General features: G+C 44.6%; 1 protein-coding gene across 1 annotated transcript in view; it reads left to right on the top strand.

The window, feature by feature from the left end:
- LOC309396009 (alpha-tectorin-like) overlaps window positions 1–24,971 on the top strand; it is a gene marked incomplete at its 5' end in the record, with an annotated part of 57,448 nt that overhangs the window by 24,830 nt on the left and 7,647 nt on the right. The window contains 7 exons of the mRNA XM_081960718.1: window positions 1,811–2,223; window positions 5,347–5,920; window positions 7,666–8,258; window positions 14,109–14,682; window positions 17,497–18,107; window positions 19,090–19,651; window positions 21,291–21,490. Coding sequence (XP_081816844.1) covers window positions 1,811–2,223; window positions 5,347–5,920; window positions 7,666–8,258; window positions 14,109–14,682; window positions 17,497–18,107; window positions 19,090–19,651; window positions 21,291–21,490 — 3,527 coding nt within the window. The remainder of the gene's footprint in view (window positions 1–1,810; window positions 2,224–5,346; window positions 5,921–7,665; window positions 8,259–14,108; window positions 14,683–17,496; window positions 18,108–19,089; window positions 19,652–21,290; window positions 21,491–24,971) is intronic.

Raw genomic sequence — 24,971 nt, 5'->3', positions numbered from 1 at the left:
GAATTCCTCATCCAGCCATGCTGACCGGGGATTTCTGGGAGTTGAAGTCCACAGGTCTTTAAAACTGTCAAGGTTGGACACCTCCAGGCCTATAGCCTTGATGGTCACCTCTGCAAGCATTCACCAGGTCTGATTCGTTTAGTGGACCTGGTGAGCTGACAAAATCACACGTATAGGGGAAAGATGATGATTCAAATGCAGGGGAGGTAAGATGAACGTATAGTATGCCGATGGCAATGTGTCTTAATATGTCGCATTACAGTTTTGTGATCGCATTTCAGTGTCAGCGATTATAGCTACTAGTTTCTCGTCTACACATCCCACACAGAAGGAGTGCTTCTAATGCTCTTTGGGACCCTTTCCAAGGTTTTAAAGTGGTACCAGCCCATTGCAGCAATGATTCATTCATGGCAGCAGATTATAATAAAAAAGTACTTAAATCAGGGCTCTCTTGCAGAGTTAATAGCACAGGGGTTAATGGAATAAGCCACCTTCTCCTTCAGAGGTCTCACTGAAGGTAAATATGGCAATGATAACGGGAACTGTGGTCCAAAACATCAGACTACCATAGGGAGCCTAAGAGTAACCCCTAGTTCTGGTCATCTCTGCTTTCACTTTTTGCAAAAAACGGGTAGACAGCAGGGGTGAAATGCTACCGGTTTGGACCGAGTCACCCGAAGCAGTAGTAAAAAATGCTACCGGTTCATGTGAACCAGTAGCTACGATGATCAGCTGTATGATTTATCACACAGCACAGCTGATTGTTGGAACTACTGGTTCGCCCAAACCGGTAGCATTTTTTACTAACAGTTTGGTTCCGATGATCAGCTGTGCTGCATGATTTCTAAATCGTGCGGCACAGCTGATTGTCGCACACCTGATCATCGGAACTACCAGTTTGTCCGAACCAATAGCATTTTTTTACTATCGCTTTGGGCGAACCGGTAGTTCTGACGATCAATGCCTGTGGTACGGATGCTCGCATGAAGCGAACCAGTAGCAGACTTCAGAGCACTTCACCCCTGGTAGAGAGCAAATCAGATTGACCTGGGTTCAGTGGACTTCTGAATAGGAACGTGAGTCAAACCTGTTTCTAGAAGGAATCTAAAATTCCAATCTTTCTTGATTTATCTTCTCATTGATATCTTGGGTTCTTCCTTTGAACAAACTCCGCATTGGAGAGAGGAAGGGCATCTGGCCGTTAAAACACTCTGCTTGCTCCATTCAGTTGCCAAGACTCCATCCCGCAAGGGATTATGGAGTCGTTAAATGAAGACGATTCTTGCTTTCCAACAGTGAAAATGACCTTGTCCCAAAAGTGCTTTTTCAAAAGGCAACAAGACTTTTGCTTTTCCTTGGAGATGTTTCGGTTCGCTTCTGGGTTGAGAAGTGAAACCAGAGGTGGTTTTCGGCAGGTTCTGACCAGTTCTGGAGAACCCGTAGCTGAAATTTTGAGTAGTTCAGAGAACCGGTAAATACTACCTCTGGCTGGCCCCGCCCCCATCTATTCTCTGCCTCCTGAGTCCCAGCTGATCAGGAGGGAATAGGGATTTTGCAGTAACCTTCCCCTGGAGTGGGGAGGGAATGGAGATTTTGCAGTATCCTTCCCCTGCCACGCCCACCAAGTTGTGCCACACCCACAACCAGTTGTAAAAAAATTTGAATTCCACCACTGAGTTAAATGTGTTTAAGGAAAAACAAAGACAGTTCAGTTGCCTTTTGAAAAAGCATCTTTGGGACAACCATGGCCTGGGTGACTGAGAATCTCCGTAGACGTGAAGATGACTTTGATTATGTGGTTTTCTTTTAGGCCAATTTCTCCGCCAAGGGGAGATTTTCTGGGAAAGTGCCAACTGCTCCACCAAGTGCCGTTGCCTGGATTTCAACAACGAACTCTTCTGCCAGGAGGTGTCCTGTGGCCCTTACGAAATCTGCGAGGCGAAGGACAAATTTTTCCAGTGTATGTCGATGGAGAGCAGCACCTGTGTGATCTTTGGAGATCCGCACTACCATACCTTCGATGGCTTCCTTTTCCACTTCCAAGGCTCCTGCTCCTACTTGCTTGCCAGGCAGTGTTGGCCGGGATCCAGCTTGCCCTTCTTTAGCGTGGAAGCCAAGAATGAGAACCGCGGCGGTTCGTCTGTCTCCTGGCTGAAGGACATCTCCATTGAGATCTATTCGCACAAAATTGTCATTCCCAAGGGCAGCTTTGGGAAGATTATGGTGAGATTTGCCCAGTGGTGGGATTCAAATTTTTATACTACTGGTTCTGTGGGAGTGGCTTTGTGGGCGTGGCAGGGAAAGAATACTGCAAAATCCCCATTCCCTCCCCACCCCAATAACCTGCTTTCTAGCTGCGTTCTCCTGTACAGGGCAGCAAAAGAAGATCAGCTGGGAGGCAGTAGGGGTGTGGCCAGCCTATTTGCCGGTTCTCTGAACTGCTCAAAATTTCTGCTACTGGTTCTCCAGAACTAGCTGAATACCACCTCTGGATTCGTCCTCAAGTTTTGAGAGGACTTATACTCAATTCATCCTCAGGATGAGCTTGTGGGAGCCACTATCAGCTGTAGAGAAAACCGAATCCTCTCTGTGTTTGGGGAATTTTCATAGAAGATAAAAAATATTCACGCATAAAAAGGAAGAGCTGTGCCTTCCAGAATGGCTTTGCTTGCCTTCAGGGAAGAGTCTAAATACCCTAAATGTCATAGCCTAGATCAGGGGTTTCAAACTCAAGGCCCATGGGCTGGATCTGGCCTGCGGGGCCACTCTGGAAATAGCAAAGGAGAGGCCCATGGTGCTTCTGCCAGCAAAAACGGAGCTCAGGAGGGCTGCACACGGCTCTCCCAAGCTTCGTTTTTCACTGGCAGAGCTCTTGGGCCACCACAGGTGCCCCTGACATGAGTGACATCGAGCTGGCCATGCCCATCCCACCCTCGCTCCCCCGAGGTCAAACAACTCTGATACGGCCCTCAATGAAATTGAGTTTGACACCCCTGGCCTAGTTGATGCCATGACATCATTCCATTGTCTGGATGTAGCTGGAAAGAAAAATTTGAAGGGGGAAAACAGTCCTCAATAATAAAAAAGTAGGAGACAGCTAGGTAGAAAGGCTCAGTGGCTGTACTCAGTGGTTAAGACCCTGAGCTTGTCGATCAGAAAGGTCGGCAGTTCGAATCCCTAGCGCTGTGTAATGGAGTGAGCTCCTGTTACTTGTCCCAGCTTCTGCCAACCTAGCAGTTCAAAAGTACGTAAAAATGCAAGTAGAAAAATAGGAACCACCTTTGGAGGGTAGGTAACAGCGCTCCGTGCGCCTTCGGTGTTTAGTCATGCTGGCCACATGACCATGGAGAGATCTTTGGACAGCACTGGCTCTTCGGCTTTGAAATGGAGATGAGCACCACCCCCTAGGGTCAGGAACGACTAGCACATATGTATGAGGGGAACCTTTACCTTTAGGTAGAAAGTAGAAGGCTCTTTTAATTTCAGGGTTGTTTTGATTATTATTGTTATTTTCATCTAATGGCTGTACTCAGTGGCTAATATGGGAAATGTCACATCACAGAATCAGCCTTATTTTCCGACTAATGCTGCCCATCATATAGTTTGGCTTTTATCTTCCATAATCTTCCAGGCAGGCAAACCAGGGACATTAGTAAAATTTATTCTGGAAGTAAAATCCAGCATGGTTTTGAATGCACATTACTTTCACACCGCATCCTTTCAAGGTTATTATTTTGGATAATAGAAAAGTGTGCTTGCCATCTTCGGTCTGTCAGAAGTCCAGGTTAATCCCCAGAAATAAGCACCTGCTTAGACATATTGTGCAAGCTGTGATGGCTAGCCAGCAATCTCAAGCGAGGAGTAGCTGTAGAGCAACTGATTCCTCCAAAATATTTGCAAGAAAGAACTTTTCAATAATTGGGTGTGACACGATGTGGCACTGGTCTTCAGTCCGATAAGAGGTCATTTGTTTATGATGGGAAAATACAGCTGCTCTTGGGAGAAACTATGGCTGAGTGCATGTGCTCCATAATTTTGTAATGGTGTGTGGGAATGACCTTGAGAGACATGGGGATGAGTCACAGATAGGGTGACAGACAGGTAAGAGACTGCTTAGCCAACAACAGGAATGTGGGCAATGCAAACATCTCAGAAGGGACCTTCCCTAGTTTTTTGGCTATGAAGGAAATGGAAGAAATTTATTTTCAGATTTGCAAGATGGACACTAGAAAAAGTACAAAAGAGCAACCAAGATGATTAGGAGATTAGAGGCTAAAGCATACAATGAACGGTCGCAGGAACTGGGCATGGCTAGTCTAGTGAAGAGAAGGACAAGGGGAGACATGATAGCAGTCTTCCAATATTTGAGGGGCTGCCACAGAGAGGAGGGGATCAAGCTATTTTCCAAAGCACCTGAAGGCCAGACAAGGAATAATGGATGGAAACTGACCAAAGAGAGATTCAACCTAGATATAAGGAGAAATTTTCTGACTGTGAGAACCATCAACCCATGGAACAGAAGTTGCCTTCAAAAGTTGTGGAAGATTCATCCCTGGAAGATTTCAAGAAGAGACTGGACTGGCATTTGTCAGAAATGGTGTAGGGTTTCCTGTTTGGGTGGGGAGTTGGACTAGATGACCTTCCAACTCTGTTAATGTCAGCCTACCCAGGCAGACCAGTTGAAAAGCACACCCAGAAGAACTCTATTTATTTTGAGTCTACATAACAGAATCATGCAAGTCTGAATGTACAAATCTCCCACTGTCTTTTTTTAGAGCCTGATAAGTTGGGGAGGATCCTTTCTGAGTTTTTTCCCCCTCTGCCTGTTATTCAGCTGCTAGCTCCCCTTCCTCTTATTGGACTTGCCTTGACCACATCTCTCCCCTCTGCTTCCCAAGTTCACACCCATATACCATTACAATTTCCTTCTACTAGAGCAGGGGTCTCCAAACTTGGCAAGTTGAAGACTTGCAGACTTCAACTCCCAGAATTCCCTACCGAGCATGGTTGACTAGGGAATTCTGGGAGTTGAAGTCCACAAATCTTAAATTTGCCAAGTTTAAGTACTAGAGGGGCCAGAGCATACTCAATTAGTCTCTGGGGAACCGAGGTCTTGTCTGATTCCTTAGGATCTAGACTGAGTGTTTCAATACTTCCTTTATATAAATATAAAGAATATATATATTCTTTTTGCAATACCTCAATAAATATTAGCTACTTGATTTGTATTGACAGCGGTAATTATAGCAGTAGAAAATTCATATACAACGACAGTAAATAAACTCATTTTTAATCTTCCCATTTCGAATGATGATGATAAATATTAACTTTCTATCTGTGTCACAGATAGATGACTTGGTCATGTCTCTGCCTGTCTTCCTGGAACTGGGAGCCATAAAAATCTATCAGAGTGGCATGTCGACCGCTGTGGAAACTGACTTTGGCCTTTTGGTGACCTACGATGGCGACCATTATGCTGCCATTTCTGTCCCTGGCTCCTACATTAATGCTACCTGCGGCCTGTGTGGGAACTACAACAAGAATCCTGAAGACGACGTTCTGCGGTCTGATGGGAAACTGGCCACTTCTGTCCTGGATCTGGGAGAGAGCTGGCGGGTTTACCATCCCGAATGGAAGTGCTCCCCGGGCTGCTTAGACAACTGCAGTCTTTGTGACATGGCGATGGAGTCTCTCTACTTCGGCCCCGAGTACTGTGGCTTCATCAACAAAACCGGAGGCCCTCTGTGGGAGTGTGGGGCCATCGTCGACCCCACGGCGTTCGTGCACAGCTGCGTGTATGATTTGTGCAGCATCCGTGATAACGGCACCGGAGGGCTTTGCCAAGCCATTCAAGCCTATGCCTTGGTTTGCCAGGCCTTAGGGATCCCGATTGGAGACTGGAGAGGGCAGACGGGATGCGGTAAGTCGCCAAGCATTTGCCTTTCAGGCAGAGGTGGAAAAAAATTGCCCCTCGATGGATTCCAGTCCAGTCAACGTTCCAGATAGCATCCAAAATTAAATTTATTTATTTATTATTTATTTATTTATTAATCCAATTTATAGGCCGCTCCCTCTCCACCAAGGGACTCGGGGCGGCGTACAATTCATTAGAGTCCAAGCCAAAGCATTGCTCAAAGTTCCAATTTATTAAGAGTCATGCTGGCACATCTGTGGGAAAACCCAAATCTGAAGCTTCTTCCATTTCCCCCCCAAGTTAAAGTTCATGAACTTGTCCCCACACCCACAATTCCACCACATGGTCCAATCTTCCACTGCCATGCTGGCAGTTCCACCCATCCAGTTCCGGTCAGATGTAAAGGTGCAGAGAGAAAAGATGACCTTGGCTTTCTAGAAAGAATTTTGTTATGGCTACATATCATCTAACTCTGTACAACCCCCCCTCCCATTTCCCCACTATAGAAACAGCATAGTAGATAGAAGTGTGGCAGGCCAAAGATCCAAAAGGAACATGGCTGCAGGCCTGACCCCTGAGTTAGGAAGGAAGGACACATAGGAAGGACATCAAGCTACTTGTGTCCAAACCGAAAACTGTCCATAGGATTATCAGATGTTCATAAGAACAACCAGCTCTTGAGGAGAAGATCTTGACTATGATTTGACTAAAGAGTAGAAACAGCAGGTTTATTGTCCTTGAATGATGCTTTTGTCCATATTTCAATCACAGAATTCCTCGAAAGAACAACAATAAAACGGTTTCATAATAGATGATTCAGACATGATCTGAGAGACGTTAACTTACCGTATTTTTCAGAGTATAAGATGCACCAAGATTTTGAAGAGGCAAATTTAAAAAAAAAAAAAGTTTTTGCATTCTGCAGACCTCCCAAAAATGGCCCGTTTTTCGCAAAAAAAGGCTCATTTTTTGTCCCCCCAAAAAGGGCACGTGTAGGCTTTAGGAGGCTTGTAGAGTGCTCCTGGGGGCTGCGGGGCAAAAACGAGCCCGCCCCAGCCCCCAGGAGCACTCTGGAAGCCTTCTAAAGGCTTTGCACAGCCATTTTTGCAAAGGGAGTGGGGTTTCGGGAGGCCAAAAATGCTGTATTCAGTGTATAAGATGTACCCAGATTTTCACCCTCTTTTTTGAGGGAAAAAGATGCATCATACTCCGAAAAATACGGTAGCTATTCTTTCCCATTCATCTGGCCATTGGTTCTGTACCCTTTTAAGCTTTATTGTAAAATTGCATCGTGTGTAAATTGGACCACAGTGAATGGTGAACAAACTGGTCATAACGTCCTGCCTACGTTTCTTTTCCTTTATTGCTTTTTGTCTGCGTTTCTTCCTGGTCTGTAGTCCCTTGGAAAAAGTACATGTTCAGTGAGCCTCCCTTGATTCAAACTCAACTCTTGGTGACTTCGTGCATAGTTTTCTTGGCAACTGTATAGAAGTCATTTGCTGTTTCTGCTGTCAGGGTTCCAAGTAACAGCCCAGATGAAATCAGTCAGAGTTTGTTGCATAAATTCAAATCCAGAAGTACACATAGATAATTGATGCAACAGGATTGAGACGCAATCCTGTGTAGCTTCTTTCAAGGTCAGCCAAAGTTGACTCCGTGCTAACCACCAAGCTGGAGACTCAATAATACGATCGTTCTAAACCAGCAACTGCTGTATCGACTAAATCAGCTGTTCTGTTTGCCTTTTTCAGCAACCGCTGTAAGCTGTCCGGAGTTCAGTCACTACTCCATCTGTACTAGTAGCTGCCCAGCCACCTGCTCGGATTTGACGGCCCCTTTGAACTGCAACTCTCCTTGCACTGAAGGCTGTGAGTGCGCCGAAGGCTACGTGCTCAGCACCGCCGTCTGTGTCCCTGTTCGAGAGTGTGGTTGCGACGTGGATGGCCGCTACCATGCTGTGGGGGAATCCTTCTGGGCTTCCGTGGACTGCACCGTGCAATGCTGGTGCGAAGAAGAAGGAGATGTCCACTGTTTCAATGCCACTTGTCAAGAAGAAGAAGTGTGCACAGTCGAGAATGGCTACCAAGGGTGTTACCCCAAGCGGGAGACTTTGTGTTTGGTCTCTCAGGATCAGGTCCTGCACACCTTTGATGGAGTTGGCTTTGTTTATCCCTCGGACAATTCTTACACCTTGGTAAAAACATGCCCGGACAGGCCCACTTACCTGGAAGTGGACATCAGCAAAAGGAAACCAGACTCAAGTCCTGACTGGCTTCGTACCCTGATGATCCAGGTTTCCAATCAAGATGTTAAGATTGGGGGTACAGACAACTCTGAAATCAAGGTAGGGATGTTCTGGTGGGTGACAGACTCAAAGGGAGGGGGGCTTAGCTCATTGCTCTTAATTGCAGGAAACCACCTAATAGCAGAGTCTTTGGACAAATATTCATGCGCCAGTTTTATTCAGAGTTGTTGTTGTTGTTAGTTGCAAGGATGAGAAGTGAAATATTTTCAAAGGGAAAAGAAGTTCAGTTCACTTTGGGAAAAGGAGCTTTGGGACAACCATGGCCTGGATGACTTGAGAATCTCTATGGACACCTAGCCAGGTGTGTCCCTAGTCCCCCCCCCCCAATGCCATCTAGGCATCTTCCATTTTAAAATAAGAATGTTGTGGCCCACCCACGGTGAGCAGAGCTGGCAGCAGATTCGGACAGTGAGCGGGTTGGGGAGGAAGAAGGGCCAGTCCTGGAGTCTGGGGAAGGCTCTGATGAGGGCTCTGTGTCGGAGGCAGAGAGGGGGCCAGAGCCATATGCCAGTTATCCTCTGCCTTTGGAGCTAGACATCAATGAGGCAGACGAACAGCTGGAGCCTGTTCCCAGTGTGCGCATGCATAGAGTTGCCAGATGAAGGGAACAGCTAAAGAACAGGGGTCAACTTGGGAGTAAGGCCACAGGTGGATGATGAATTTTTTATTTCCTCCCAGAGGAAATAAAAAAGGAACAAAAGGGGAGTGGAGTTTGCAGGAGACAGTTTGCTTAATTGGTTCGTGACTCTCCGAGACTCCCTGCCAAGTTCTGCAGAGATCGGCCTGGCAGCTCTCCAAGCCAGATAAGGTCTGTGACTGTAAATCCTCCTTTGAAAGACTTTGCAGGCTGTGAAAGAGCAAATTAATGGGAAGGGGTTTTGTCTGGACAAGGAGTTTACTTCAGGCTCTTGGGAAGCCTCGGTCAGAACAAAGAAACCTATGGAAGACACCAAGCCAGAATAGTCCCAATGATGAGGGAGCAGACCCTGTTACACACCTGCAACCATCCGTGGGTTGGAGAACCAAAACTGATCAACTGCTAGTCAAATTATTTTCTTAACCTGGAAGGGAGAGGCAAATCACTGAAACTAAACAGATACTGTAAGCACATGCAGAGTTATCCTTCCCCCCCCCCCCCCCCCGATGAGGAAGTCTTGAGCCTTGTAGGTGTAAACCAACAGATAGGAGGGAGATGACTATCAAATGATCTCAGAAGACGAAGTGCTAATGGAGGAATCAAATTCTGGGAGAGAATTTTGCAGGGAGGATGATTCGTGATCAAATGGAGTGTTTTTGTTGCCCTTCCGTTTGTCTGCTCCCCGTGCTTCTTTAACCCCGGCGAAAATTCCTTGTGGTTCTTTTTTTAAAAAAACATCTGCAGAGGCAAAAGCTTTACATATGTTCAGATGTCTCATTAGCTGCATCTGGTGCTGACATTTTCATCCCACTAGACATTTTGCCTGTCAATTTTCATGTTCGTCCTGGAAGATGTGGGAAGAGTTTAGAGACATGATCAAACAACCTCCGTTTGGCTCTGCCCTTGCTGACCATTGAAATAATTGCTTGTGCCTTCAAGTGAAAAGATGTCTTTGCTTCTTGGCTTTCCCCAAATGTGAGATTCTTTGACAGAGACAGAACATTTTTTTTACAGATGTCCAGCTTTGATGCTCTCCCACTCCTCACCCAAAGGGCTAAGCCTAAAATGTCTGATAGTTGCAGGAGTACAATTAAAGAACTTTTCAAAGGATGAAACTAGTACTACTCTGGTCTGACAGAGAATTGGGTTATGGGCTTTAGAGAGGGGTGAGTTTTGATTTGGTTCCCCAGTCAGAAGTCTCCCAAATGGCTGTGGGCTAAAAATCTTTGGAAGGGGAGGGGCAGTCTCGGTGCATCCAGAATATTTCAAATTGAGAAACCAGGTTGCCCTGACAAAAAACACATAATCTTTCCCCTGGTATAGCCGACAAAGGGAGGAGAGCCTGTGGCTTAGAGGTTAATACAACTACCTAATATGCAAGTAACCTGGATTCAAATACCAGAAGGCTCAGTGGTGAAATTCAATTTTTTTTACTACTGGATCTATGGGTGTGGTTTGGTGGGCATGGCAAGGGAAGGATGCTGCAAAATCTCCATTCCCACCCCACTCTGGGGCCAGCCAGAGGTGGCATTTGCCGGTTCTCTGAACTACTCAAATTTTCCACTACCTGTTCTCCAGAACCTGTCAGAACCTGCTGGATTTCACCCCTGGTATGGCTAGCTCAGGAGTGTCAAACTCAATTTCATTGAGGGCCGCATCAGGGTTGTATTTGAACTCGGGGGCTGGAGTAGGCATCGCCAGGGTGGGCATGACCTGTTCAATGTCACTCATGTTGGGGGCACCTCATTTGCCCCTCCTGAGCTCCGTTTTCACTGGCAGAGGCACTGCGAGCCGGGCCAGATCTAAACACCCTGTCGGCTGGATCCAGGCCCCGGGCCTTCAGTTTGACACCCCTGGGCTAGCTGGTGAGAGCTAAATAGCTTGAAATAGATCTATACTAGTCTCCCTTTATTTCTTTGTCAGTAAAACATAAATTCAACACAAGAATAGTTTGTCACGAAAGCGACTGGCTGTGAACGTTCCTAGATTGGGGCTGAAAACGGAAGCAGTGGGCTTGGGTAGGCCAGGTTTCCCTGACAAAAAACTAATTGAAAAACATTAGCTTGGGCTGTAATAAAGAAAGAATTAAACTCTTCTCGTAGCCCGGAGCCATCTCATTGACCAGAGCCTCTATTTATATAGCCAACAAAATAGTGCCAGACCTGATGGGATCAATAACTGTTAGACTTGATGGCAGTGGATTGTCTCTGAAGGCCATCTGTTGGGAGCTTAGTAGGCTTCCTTGTGCAGTTGGTTGACCATTATGCCTACAGACTTTCGGATTAGTCAGGCCAGGGGTCCCATCCAGCAGGGGGCAGTTTATGTTCTTATGACCTGCAAATTGCACTCATGCAATTACAGTACAGGAAGATTACGTTTGATCTCTCTTCAGAGATGAAGAGCTTCTTGTAATACACAGCATGGGAGCTTGGCATGTAAGATCCATAAGAAATTGTAATTAAGTTGACAGAATGGAAGAACAGTTATGTTCACCATGGAAATCCTGATTTGGGGTGATTTCCAAACATGAAGAACTATAGCCAAGTTCATGCCACAAACATACCATATAGCTTCACTGCAGACTTTCACCATCACCATGAGAAAAGTGATGGAGTTGGATTGAGGACTACCTCTCTCTGCTTTCTCTGCGTATTTTGGATAACCAACCATGGGGATAATGGTCCCATTGTGCAGAATTTCTGATATAATATGATACTGGTAAACGGGGGTAAATATATGTGATTGTCCCACTGGAATCTAGATGGCTGTTCTTATCAACAACTGAGTCAACATCAATTTAGAGTTTGCCTAACATTGATGGACATGCTTTTCTTTTTGGGAAAAAAATGTTACCACATGCAATTTGTTTATTATAAATTCACGATTGCCCACTGCTCCTCTTGCAACCTTTATCTAGTCAATAACAGTAGTGTAGATTAGGCTCAAGAGGAACGTGGTGGCTCAGTGGCTAAGAAGCTGAGCTTGTCGATCAGAAAGGTCAGAAGTTTGGCGGTTCGAATCCCTAGCGCCGCATAATGGAGTGAGCTCCCGTTACTTGTCCCAGCTTCTGCCAACCTAGCAGTTCAAAAGCACATAAAAAATGCAAGTAGAAAAATAGGAACCACCTTTGGTGGGAAGGTAATAGCGTTCCGTGCTTCTTCGGCATTTAGTCATGCCGGCCACATGACTACGGAGACATTTTCGGACAGCGCTGGCCCTTTGGCTTTGAAATAGAGATGAGCACCACCCCCTAGAGTCGGGAATGATTAGCACATATGTGCGAGGGGAATCTTTATCTTTTAGATTACTTGATTCCTTGGGAAAACCAATGGATCCTCTCCATTGGAAAAAAACCAAAACAAAACCATGGGATAAGAGTGCTTTCCTTGATGTTGCAACCTTGCAAGAAACTCAGTTCAGCTCTTCTAAACCGGAGCCCTGTAGAAATGTTGCTTTCCGGCCGTCTTGTAGGTGACACTGCCACCAGGTGGATAGAAATGCTCAGAAACATCTGACAGTTTATTGTAAACATATTTTCCACACTAGCAAGACCGAGGAACGCGGCTCCTGCTGTCTCCTTGCATGTATGAACATAGCACGTGATTCAAAAGCAGAGGAAAGATGTTTTCTATTCTATTGTCGCCTCTTGCCAATCTCATGGTGACATTTCATTGTAAGAAGAACTAAAACCCAACAACCTTGGATTGTATTTGCTGCCATTGTCAGGCTCTACGTAGTTTTGTGTGCGTGTGTGCCTTCCACCCACGTCAGTTGTGTTTTCTGTTCTTCCCAGTAAGTCTACCTCTACAGCGACTGTTGCTTCTCTCATCTGTCTATCAAATCAAGTCTCTCTTTCTTGTGTTTGGGTCTTGTATTTTCTTTGTGAATTACTGACGTCGGAAGTTTTCCTATCAAAGATATAGTACTGTCACTCTGGGATAATGGCATGAGCTGAAGGCAAAGCTTGGCTTCCAAGAATAGCTTGTAATTCCTTTGAGGTGGAGAAATGGATACACATCACCATCCCAATCAAGTGATCTCCACATAAGTTGGGACTTCAGTTCCTAAGTTCTGGAAGCAGCATTCTGAAATAGATCTGTGGGCGTTTTGAGATGATAAAAAGCTACTTTAAGTCTGCTTCAAATATATGAGCATCAAAGGCCAAGCTAGGTTTTTCAAATCATCTGCTAAGTAATCTTTGTATTTCGGAAATGGAAATAGTTGGCATTTACTCTTAAATTGGGATGCGGTGGCTCAGTGGATAAGATGCTGAACTTGTAGATCAGAAAGGTTGGCAGTTTGGCGGTTCGAATCCCTAGCACCGCGTAACGGAGTGAGCTCCCGTTACTTGTCCCAGCTTCTGCCAACTTAGTTCGAAAGCATGTAAAAAATGCAAGTAGAAAAACAGGGACCACCCTTTGGTGGGAAGGGAACAGCGTTCCGTGCACCTTTGGCGTTTAGTCATGCCGGCCACATGACCACGGAGACATCTTCGGACAGCGCTGGCTCTTCGGCTTTGAAAGGGAGATGAGCACTGCCCCCTAAAGTTGGGAATGACTAGCACATATGTGCGAGGGGAACCTTTACCTTTATTCTTAAATTTAATGAAAAGTTGCTATGTAATGTGAAAAACCTATTTAGATTCCCACAGTCTTTTTTCTTAAAAAATATATTCAAGTCCTGCATTCTGGGTAGCCAAAATTTAAATGCTGTTCAGCTTATGTCTGGCAGGTAACCTCAGCTGTAGACATAGAATGTATCTCCATATGAAGTGTGCCTTCTTGTTAATTCCCATTGCTCAATTCTGCTGTTGCCTCATTTATCAAAGGAAGAACAGGAAGATTCCATGGGATTCTTTAGTTTCTGTTGTGGCCCATGAGCAGTTAGCGGAGCTGGCAGCAGAGTCAGACAGTAAGGAGGTTGGAGAGGAGCATGGGCCAATCCTGGAGTCTGGGGAAGGCTCGGACGAGGGCCCTGCGTCAGAGGCAGAGATGGGGCCAAGGCCGCCTGGCAGTGATCAGTTGCTTTCGGAGCTAGACAGCAGTGAGGCAGAGGAACAGCTGGAGCCTGTTCCCAGTATATGCATGTGCAGAGCTGCCAGAAGAAAATGTGAATGAGAGGAATTCACATTCATTTAATAAAAGGGGTTTTGTCGGGACCAGGACTCTGCCTCATGCCTTTTGGGGAAGCCTAGGTCAGAACAGTTTCTTCATTCATTTTTTTGCCTCTTCTTTCCCCTTTTCCTTTTGCAGGTGAACGGATACGAAACAGAGCTTCCATATTTCCACCCTTCTGGGCAACTAGAAATCTACCGGAGTAAAAATGGGACTGTTGTTGAATTAGATGGACTCATCCATATCCACTATTCAGACTTGGGTATCTTGGAGATACGTCTCTCCACCACCTATTTCAACTGTACTGGAGGCCTCTGTGGCTATTTCAACGGAAACAGCAGCGATGAATTCTGCTTTCCCAACGGGAAATGCACAGATAACCTGGTGGTTTTCCTGGACAGCTGGACAACCTTCAATGAGATCTGCAACGGGGAATGCGGGGACCTTCTCAAGGCCTGCAACAATGATTCAGAGCTTCTGAAAGGCTACCGCAGCCGCTCCAAATGCGGAGTCATCAATGACCCCACCAACAGCTCGTTCCTGGAGTGCCACTCTGTGGTCAACGTGTCCACGTATTACAGGACCTGCATTTTCCGTCTGTGCCAAAGCGGAGGAAACGAGTCAGAGCTCTGCGACTCGGTAGCTCGCTATGCCAGCGCATGTAAGAATGCAGAAGTGGACATTGGCCCGTGGAGAAGCTTAACCTTTTGCCGTAAGTTGGGAAGTGGTAGAGATACCTATCCTTCATCTTGTTTCCCATAGGAAGTTAAGTTGTTTGAGTATTGGTCAACATCATGGACTTTTTAGGTCAAAAAGGCCCTAAGATTTCAAATATTAAATAACAACGATTATCATTCTCAGTCTAATGGAATTCCCAGGTTATATAGGTGAGGGCTGAATCAACTAAAAGATTTTTGGGTATTGGTGGGAATTTTCTTAGTCTTATGCTCAAAAGTTTGTGAAGCCATTGATGGAATTTAGGAACACAATCTTAGAAAAACTTATATATTCAGTCCTTAGAATGGTGGCCCAAGAATGTCCGATTTCAGGAAATGCTATGACTCCATATTTTTTCAAAAATGTAATTTCATATTCAGGAACTAGTCAACACAAGAAACTTCAGGTTTGGGGGGAGTGTAGTGCTAAATAAGTCACTTTACTAAAGACAAGGAAGTCACACATATGCAGACGTTCCTGATGCAGAATGCAGGAATCAAGGAATATGGGATTTAAAGGAGTAATGACAGAGAATAACTAAAATGTGAGAAGGTGTCAATGTTCCAAATAGCATCCAAAAGTAAATCAGAGTCCAAGGCAAAGTATTGCTCAAAGTTCCAATTTATTAAGAGAGCCATGTCTGGAGAAACCCGAATCTGAAAGTTTCCTGGTTTTTGCCATCCAGTTGAAAGTTCAAGATCTTGCCCCCACACCCACAAGTCCATCCCATGGTCCAATCTTCCATTGCTATGCTGGCAATTCCACCCATCCCATTTCAGTCAGGTGCAGAGGTGCAGAGACAAAGGATGACCTTGGCTTTCTAGAAAGAATTTTGTTATGGCTACATAGTATGTAACTCTTTACAATCCCCCCTCCCATTTTCTCATAATAAAAAATGCATAGCAGAATAATAGAAAGTGTGGCAGGCCAAGGATCTAAAAGGAAAAGATGGCTGCAGGCCTGACAGATGGCCTCTCCTCAGAAGAAAAGCGTATCCTGAAAAGAGAATAATGTGGGGGTTAAGATTAACATAACTACCTCTTCCCCCCCCTCCAGGGGGGCTCTTTGGCTTATCAGGAAATTTATCATGGAAGATGGCTGCAGGCTTGACAGAAGGAAGAATATATTGTTTTGATCAGCTGGGATAAGAGTATAGTATAGCCTTTATTGTCATTGTACAAAATAAATACAACAAAATTGGATAATATTTTTGTTGCCAATGATACAAATACCATAATCTAAAGGAAAGATTTTAAAAAAAACATCATGCAAAAGCAGAAATAAGTATGGAAACTGAATTAAGTTGAAGAAAATGTAAGCAATTGATTATAGCGATCCAGCTGATCATGACTTCTGAGAGACTTCTAGAGTCCAGGAACTTAACCTTAAAGGAGTTATGAGAGGCACGTTAAGTGATTGTTTAATTGGGAACTCTTTTAAAATGGGATGTGCAAAACTTTGCTTCCTCCCACCCCAGAAATCTGATATGTCAGAAGAAACTTTCAAGATCGGCGCAAAATCCTCATTGTGCATTTCACATGGTCCATAAAAAGTCCAGCATGGAGCCAGTGACTTTCTCTGTGCTTTGTACCGGACAGCTGGGTTTAAATTTATACTTTAGTGGCGGGAAACTTTGTAGGCAACAAAGGCTGAGTCTCATGGTTGTAAATGTAATTTAAATGTTTATGGATAAGCAATGAAAAATAGAGCAATCACACTGCAAATTTAAAACTGAAAGGAAATTTCATTGAGATGAAGGCAGTGTAATGTCATACAATGTGTAATCAATGCGAGAAGAGTAATAAACACTCACAGGGCAGGGTTAATAAAAAACTAAAACGTCTTTCAGCGGTTTGAATAAGTATTCGATAAACCAATAATAAAGCAAGCTGAATTTTTTTAAAAAATTATGCCAGCAGGTCTCGCATTGTATCTTCTGTAAGGATAAATAATAAAACTCCCTCCCTCCATCTCCCTGCTATTCAGAGATGTAATATTTTAAGGGAAAGAATTATTCGTAACGATCAATCCTTCTTCTCACTTTGCGGAAGTCCTTCTCTATAAAGATCAGATTGTTCATTTCACAACCATCTATAGGGGTTGAATCGGAGTCTGATGTGATCACCCTTCCTGTCTCCCTCCCAGTCTGGTTGTGAATCTCTGTATGGGATAAGGGATTAAGTATGAGATCTACTGATTCTAGGGGTGTCTGTGGCAGATGTCAAGATGGTAGTTTGGGACCTACTCACCAAGGTCCTTACTCTTTTTAAGCGTGTTGTGCAAACTAAGGGCAGAGCTTTCATTATGCGAATGGCTACTGTCTTGGAAGTAGGTGGCTCAGTGGCTAAGACTGAGTGGCTAAGATGCTGAGCTTGTCGATCAGAAAGGCCAGCAGTTCAGCGGTTCAAATCCCTAGTGCCACGTAACAGAGTGAGCTCCCACTACTTGTCCCAGCTTCTGCCAACCTAGTAGTTTGAAAGCATGTACAAATGCTAGTAGAAAAATTGGAACCACCTTTGGTGGGAAGGTAATAGTGTTCTGTGTGCCTTCGGCATTTAGTCATGTCGGCCACATGACCACGGAGACGTCTTCGGAAAGCGCTGGATCTTCGGCTTTAAAATGGAGATGAGCACTGCCCCCTACAGTCTGGAACGACTAGCACATACGTGGGAGGGGAACCTTTGCCTTTTACTTACCATCTTGAAAAAAACCTCTGTGAATGCCACAGCTGGACTCAGGTCAAGGCAGCAGCTGCCTGATGCAGAAGATGGCTTCCATCTGATCACCGACTCTCTTCCTTTTCTTCCAGCGCTTGCCTGTCCTGAGAACAGTCACTTTGAGGAATGCATGTCCTGCTCTGAATCCTGTGATACCCTGAGCATGGGGCCCGTGTGCCTGGACAGTTGTGTGGAGGGTTGCCAGTGTGACAAAGGTTTTGTGCTCCGGGGCACACAGTGCATTCTCCGTAGCGACTGCGGCTGCAGTTTTGAGGGCCACCAGCTCTCCACCAACCAGTCCTTCTGGATGGACATAGACTGTCAGTACTTCTGCTACTGCAATGGCTCTGACAACAGTGTGCGCTGTGAGAACCTCCCCTGCAAAGAGGATGAATACTGCCTGGAGGACAGCGGCCTACATTATTGCCAGGCCCGCACAGATGCCTCCTGCATCATTTCCGGCTACAGCCATTACTTGACCTTTGATGGATTTGCGTTTGACTTTCAGAGCAGCTGTCCTTTGGTCCTCTGCACCACCACTGACCGCCAGAGGTCCGAGAGGTCAGGTACTTTCCCTGAGTTTACAGTTGTTGCCAAGAATGAGGATCGGGATCCTTCTCTGGCTCTGTGGGTGAAGCAGGTGGAAGTGGAAGTTTTCAGCTACAGCATTGTGATCCATCGAGCCTACAAACATACCGTGCTTGTAAGTCAATAGAGAGTTCTTTCCACCGTTGCCTTAATCAGGATAAGAGGTTGAGACTACCCCAAACCAATTGATTTTGGGGTTTAATGTGGGAAGGAAGAAAGATGACCAGGTTGAATTGGACTTTATGGCCTCCTCTTGACCATGTCTGTATAATTTTCTGTTCATTGTCATCTTCTAGTGCAGGAGTATCAAATTCAAGGCCCGGGGCCCGGATCTGGCCTGCAGGGTGCTTAGATCTGGCCCGCAGGGCCGCCCTGGAAACAGCAAAGGATCAGCCTGCGGTGTCTCTGCCAGCAAAAACAGAGCTCACAAAGGCCGGAGGAGGCCCTCTCGAGCTCCGTTTTCACTGGCAGAAAGTAGCAAGAGGCCATCACAGCTGAAAATGGAGCTCGGGAGCCCGTTTTCGCTGGCAGAATGCTCAGGCAGAATGCTTGCAGTTGCTTGTGTACGTCGCCCCGAGTCCCTGTGGGGAGATGGGGCGACTAATAAGTTTAAATAAATAAATAAATAAATAATAAAATAAATAAGGCCACCACAGGCACCCCCGACACTAGTGACATTGAGCTGGCCATGCCCACCCTGGCCACGCCCATCCCGGCCCCCCAAGGTCAAACACAGCCTTGATATGGCCCTCAATGAAATTGACTTTGACATCCCTATTCTAGTGGTTTTTCTTTTTAACTTTCCTGTCTAGTCTTGGTTTTCCCAGTGGCATTTCTTCTCACTATTAATCAGGTCTGACTTTGCTTGGTTGTCCAGGATCTCGCTAAGTGTCCCAAGTGCTGCAAACTGAGCTGCATTTTTAACCCGACTATTAGAAAATCCTGCAGAGGTATGGAGATCTTACCAAAAATATGCAGTAAGCGTCTCGTGTGGAGTGAGGGTTTAAACCTGGATTTCCTAGGTCAACTGGTCTTTCTTCGAGGCGTGCTTCCTTCAACTGCCCTCTTTCACCGACTTTCCTTGCATCTCTTTGCAGATCAACAAGGAGCGCCTCTACCTGCCGTTGAAGCTGGGCCAAGGGAAGGTCAACATTTTCACTTTCGGCTTCCACATCGTTATAGAGACTGATTTTGGTCTGAAGGTGGTGTATGACTGGAGGACCTTCCTCTCCATCACGATTCCACGGAGCCTCCAAAATAGCACCTACGGCCTTTGCGGGAGATACAATGGCAACCCTGAGGATGATCTTCAGACCTCTGGTGGCCTTGTGGTCTCCAGCATTAATGAGTTTGGCCACAGCTGGGCCAAGCGGGACCCCTTTTGCCAGGCTGGGTGTGGCGATAGGTGCCCAACTTGTCGTAAGGTAGAAGGCTTCTGGAAGCCTCAGCAGCTGTGCAGTTTGATTCCTAGCAAGAGTGGGGTCTTCTCCAGGTGCCACAGTAAGGTTAACCCGGCCTTCTTTTATAAGAACTGCTTATTTGACACCTGCATTGATGGTGGAGCAGTGCAGACAGCTTGCAGCTGGCTGCAAAATTATGCCAGCACTTGCCAAACCCAGGGGATAGCAGTCACGGGCTGGAGGAACTTCACTTCATGCTGTAAGTAGATGATCATCTTCTTCTTCTTCTTCTTCTTCTTCTTCTTCTTCTTCTTCTTCTTCTTCTTCTTCTTCTTCTTCTTCTTCTTCTTCTTCTTCTTCTTCTTCTTCTTCTTCTTCTTCTTCTTCTCCTCCTCCTCCTCCTCCTCCTCCTCCTCCTCCTCCTCCCCCCATCCCCCTCCTTCCTCCTGCTCTTCCTCTTCCTCTCCATTTTAAAATAAGATTTCTTTTATCATTAGGACTCCTGTTTATATTCCACTGATGGGTTTCTGGTCATCTTCCCAAGGCAGTCATTCTTCATTTGTCAAATGCAAATGTTATTAGTGTATGCAACTGAAGGAAAAGTACATGCAATTGTTGCAAAGAGCCTCTCCTGTCAATAAGTTACCATGTTTTGTTCAATTATTCGTCTCATAAACGAAGACGCAAAGTGTCTCAGGCAGGCCGACTGTCTGGCAAATCCATTGAAAAGTTGTTTTCCTCACTAATCAGATTTACAAATTAAATTAGGATCTTTTTCGGTCTGCAAATTGACAGCCTCCATAAGCCTTACTCCTTCCTCTAGAGGATTCATTAACAGCCCTGAGAAAAATTGAGGCGGGTAGAAGAGAAAAGCTTTGAAATTAGGCATTTCTCCACTCTTGTCTTGGCCCTCTCTTGGCTGAGAGGTTCTTCAAATTGTCTCTCTGGACGGAGAAAGGGAACAAGTTTTTGAGAAAGTCACAGTGATGTTTTGAGAGCATTGTGGCATTCAAGCGTGCAAGGATTTCTGTTTTCAAGCTGTTGTTTCTGGACAGAGGCTTTGGTTTTGATACAGCTCAGAAATTCCTTGCTCAAATATAGTGGCATTATTTTGGCTTTGAGGGGCAGTTTCGAAAAAAGAGTATGTGTGGTCGAATCCTTGTTACCAGTTCTCTTTCTCTCTTTTTTAAAAAAATCCCTGGGGTTGATGAACTGGGGAGTAAACATCTCCCTCCAGAGGCAGGATTTGACCTCGGTCTTTCACAGACGACAGTAAGGGCAGTCACCATGGACAACTCCTTCATATTGCCACCAACTCTCTGAGAAACACATTGTAGGTTTGGAGGCATTATCTCCAAATCAAAGACCATCTTTCCTGTTCAGGTTTAGTTTCTACATAGCAGGCAGGGGTGAAATTCAGCAGGTTCTGACAGGTTCTGGAGAACCGGTAGTGGAAATTTTGAGTAGTTTGGAGAACTGGCAAATTCACTCTGGCTGGCCCCTTAGTGGGGTGGGAATGGGGATTTTGCAATATCCTTCCCCTGCCACGCCCATCAAGCCATGCCTACAGAACCAATAGTAAAAAAAATTTGAATTTCACCACTGATAGTAGGCCAACTTTTACTAAACCACAGACTATTCTAGTTGCTCATTCTTAGCTTTCCGGGGTCCAGAGGAATCTTTGCCTATCAGTTGTACATGTCAGTAAATATGTTTTCCTAATTTAGCTTGAGTAGATGGCTGTTAAGACTCTCAATCATGCTAACCAAGATGCTCCTCTGGACTTAAGCTCCTTGGGTCTATTATGTCATAGAGATGTATATGGCTTCACCATGTTAATAGATGACTCGCAGACCGAGATGCACCCATGTTAAGGCGCTTTGTCCCTTGCATTCTAGCAGTCAGCTGCCCTCCCAACAGCCACTATGAAAGCTGTGTGAGCGTTTGCCAGCCTCGCTGTGCTGCCATCCGGCTGAAAAGTGACTGCAACCATTATTGCGTGGAAGGATGTCAGTGCGATCCAGGCTACGTCCTCAATGGCAAAAGCTGCATTCTTCCTCACAACTGCGGCTGTTACTCAGATGGCAAATATTACGAGGTGAGTCAGTAACTGGAAGCCTGGGAGATAGTGTTGCCAGAGCAAAGAAGAAGTGGGACATGGATGTCCATAAGGCACAAACAACATCACACAAATGCTACGATTCAGTATTAAGCATTGCATCAGTCCTTGATATGCCAGCATGTAATGGTGGCGTTTCTGTGATAATGTCATAATGAGTGTCCGTGTGTTATCATTCTGGCATCATTGTGGCTTGTTCCAAACTCTCCTGGAGTAGGATATGTTTTCTGGAGCAGGCATGGCTTGAATTCAATAGTAACATAGATTTGGTCCAGCGTGACTTTCAATATGTCAAAAACTGATCTCATTTCTTTTTGTCTAAAGGACAATATTGGCAGTGAGGTGCTGCAAGAACACCAGCCAAACAAGCCGCTAAATAGAATCAGTCTCAGAATCAGGATTTCATGCCTGGAATACATTAAGAGAGAACATTTTCTGAGTAGCATCCATTACGAGTGTTAGAGTGTGGGCGTACAGTCTACACGAATTCTTCCTATTATTGCAATAGATAATTGTCCATAAGGTAAAGGTAAAGGTTCCCCTCACACATATGTGCTAGTCATTCCCGACTCTAGGGGGGGTGCTCATCTCCATTTCAAAGCCGAAGACTCAACGCTGTCCAAACACGTCTCCGTGGTCATGTGGCTGGCATTACTCAAAGCCAAAGGCACACGCAATGCTGTTACCTTCCCACCAAAGGTGGTCCCTATTTTTCTACTTGCATTTTTTAAAATGCTTTCGAACTGCTAGGATGGCAGGAGCAGCTGGGACAAGGAACGGGAGCTCACTCCGTTACACGGTGCTAAGGAGCCGAACCGCCGAGCTGCCAATCTTTCTGATCGACAAGCTCAACATCTTAGCCACTGAGCCGCGTCCATTTCATTGTCCATAAAGATTACAACAAAAATATACAAAAGAGCTATTTTTGTTTGTTTTAAAAAAGAAGCTATGTGAAATTGTCCTTTAAGCTTCCTTTGCTTACTAACGATGCATTTCTAAACAGGCAGTTGTAAATCCGTGCAGCTTAGTTGCCGCTCTTTTCTGCTGCCCTCGGGTTCTTTTTCAGGAGATATAAGGATATGTTTGCTTTTACACCATCATCTCTGTTACTTGTGACCTTTAGCATCCAAACCAAGAAGCTCGCTCTGTTGTATTGAAGGAGCCATCCTCATCTATATTCATCCAAACAACAATAACCACAATGAGCAGAAAAAGAGAAGACGAGAAGGCTTGTAGAATTTGTGCAATTATAGTGTTTTTCTGCCTTAAACTGCCTGTGGGATTGCATAGCAAATAGGTTGCAAATAGGAAGAAAGCCAAGAAGAGATATGCAATGTCGTTGGTCTGTTGTTCTTTCAACAATAATGCTCCGTAATAGGTTGAATTTGGGGGAAGTAAACACAGTTCTTTGGGGAATTGGTTCACGGGGCTTTAAAAAGGGATTTTGTTTTCTGCAGATAATATTCAGGGACTAACATTTTTTTCCCCTTCTCTTCCTCTACATTGCCGGTCAATATTGCTGCCAAGGTTCAGCCCCCCTTGAGTGATCCCATAAAGGACAATTGTGGAATAATGCACTGGGTGCATCTATGAAAGACGCAGGATCAGTTTAGCATCAGGTTGATCCTCACAATGCAGTGACACCAATTCTCAATAATGGGGTGATACTTTTTTTTCTCCCAAGGGAGAGAGGAAAATAGAAGAAGATAGTAGCTCTGTCATGTTCTCAGCATCCATTGATGGGCCCCAAAGGAGATCCTTCCCTGTCATTTGCTGATTTCTGATTCCCCAGAATTTACTCTTGCAGATTAGAGAAGGAGAAAGCCATAAATTCATAGAAAAGACATTTCATTTGCAGAGGGAAACTAATAAATGAGAGACAAAGAAGATTAATCAAGGTGAAAAATGGTTGTGAGTAGGTTTTATTTTGACATGGGGGATATTAAATGTTATTTCTGAGTTAGTCATCAATCTCGTGATTATTTTTCAATGGGACAAGTTGATATTTCTTGGTTCATGTCCCAGTAAATTATTTACCTTGTCTTATACTGTATCTACTAGAGATCAATCAATAATATCTGTCAGTTTTCCAGCGTTTCATTCATAAGGCTTTTCCTCCATGTCTTTTCTTCTTCTTCATTTTTTGCTTCAGCTTATTTATGTATGTAGTTTTCCCCAATATGCGCATTTTTCTATCCTAAAATATTAAGATGTATACCTATTCTAACTAAAACTCTGCAATTTTTATGCTTTCCAGTACGGCATTAATGTTATTGCATCACATCAAGGATGCTGCTAATCCAAGCCAGACAACAATGAGCCACTAACACGAGTATAACAATCTGACCAAATAAAGTAGTTTTCCATGTTTGGAGAAGACAGCTTGGGTTAAAAATTGGCATAGCCCTCTTTTCATGCTAAATGATACAAGACAGCTTAGAAACTTTGCCAAGGTTTCTTAGAAGTGGCCTTTAGCTTCCTGTCTCTTCAAAATAACAAAGTTTTAAAAAAACATTGGTTGTTCCCATCCAACAGTTGGATAAAGCCACTGTGAAGAATAATTTCTGATACCAGTTTTGTCTTTCTATCTTCCTGTACTTGGCTTTTTACTTCCCAAGTAAAAGGAAAAAAATAGTAGCTGGATTCATTTGATGAGTCCAAGTTTTTGCTCTCCATTATGCTATAAATCTGATAATGAAAGAATGGAATGCAATGTGTGATGCTCTGCAAAGCTACACTTCAGCAGTGAAAAGGCTATTGGTACCACTGCCCTTTGGAGGAGTGGGCAGGGACGTTGCTATGGAAACTCTACCTTTGAATTTCTTCCCTTTTACAGGTCACGAGCATAACAGGCCAGGGACACCAGTCAGGAACTTTTCACAAGTCTTATGATCTGCCAGAATAAGGCCTCTAAGCTGGAATATGCATTTTAAAACAAGATCCCAAAGAGATTTTAGGAACTATTGTTTTTAATAGGTTGATCACAACCGTTACTTTGTAGAACCTGTGATTTATGGTTGCATTAAACCACAGATTGTCCTAGGATTTCAAACTTTTTAATCTTACCTTTTGGGGCCACAGAGTGGGTTACCTAAAACATAGCATATTATGTTTGGATGCAACAGCAAATTATAGCATGCTAAAAATTCAGAAATAAGTTTTCATGTTGCAGCAAACAAAATGTGGATGAAGAAAAGAATAAACCTGTAAAATGAAGGCTCTAAACTTTTCTTTCACATCTTTCCAAATCACTCTCTGGTGAAACAGCTGAACACACACTGCAAATCAGAAATGACACGATATGCTGAACGTTCTGGATCGTTTTGCTGCTTGTCATCAAATGAAAAACGGAATGTCTGAATGCATCTGAATCTTCTTCTTTTTGTGACATTTGTCATCGGATGTTGGTGATCACGTTGTCGATCCTATTCAGATCCTATGTGTCTGAATAGGGAATTGA

This window comes from Natrix helvetica, assembly GCF_964273705.1.
Source record: "Natrix helvetica genome assembly, chromosome: 8".
Lineage (NCBI taxonomy): Eukaryota > Metazoa > Chordata > Lepidosauria > Squamata > Natricidae > Natrix > Natrix helvetica.
This window is presented reverse-complemented; position numbering and strand designations above follow the sequence as displayed.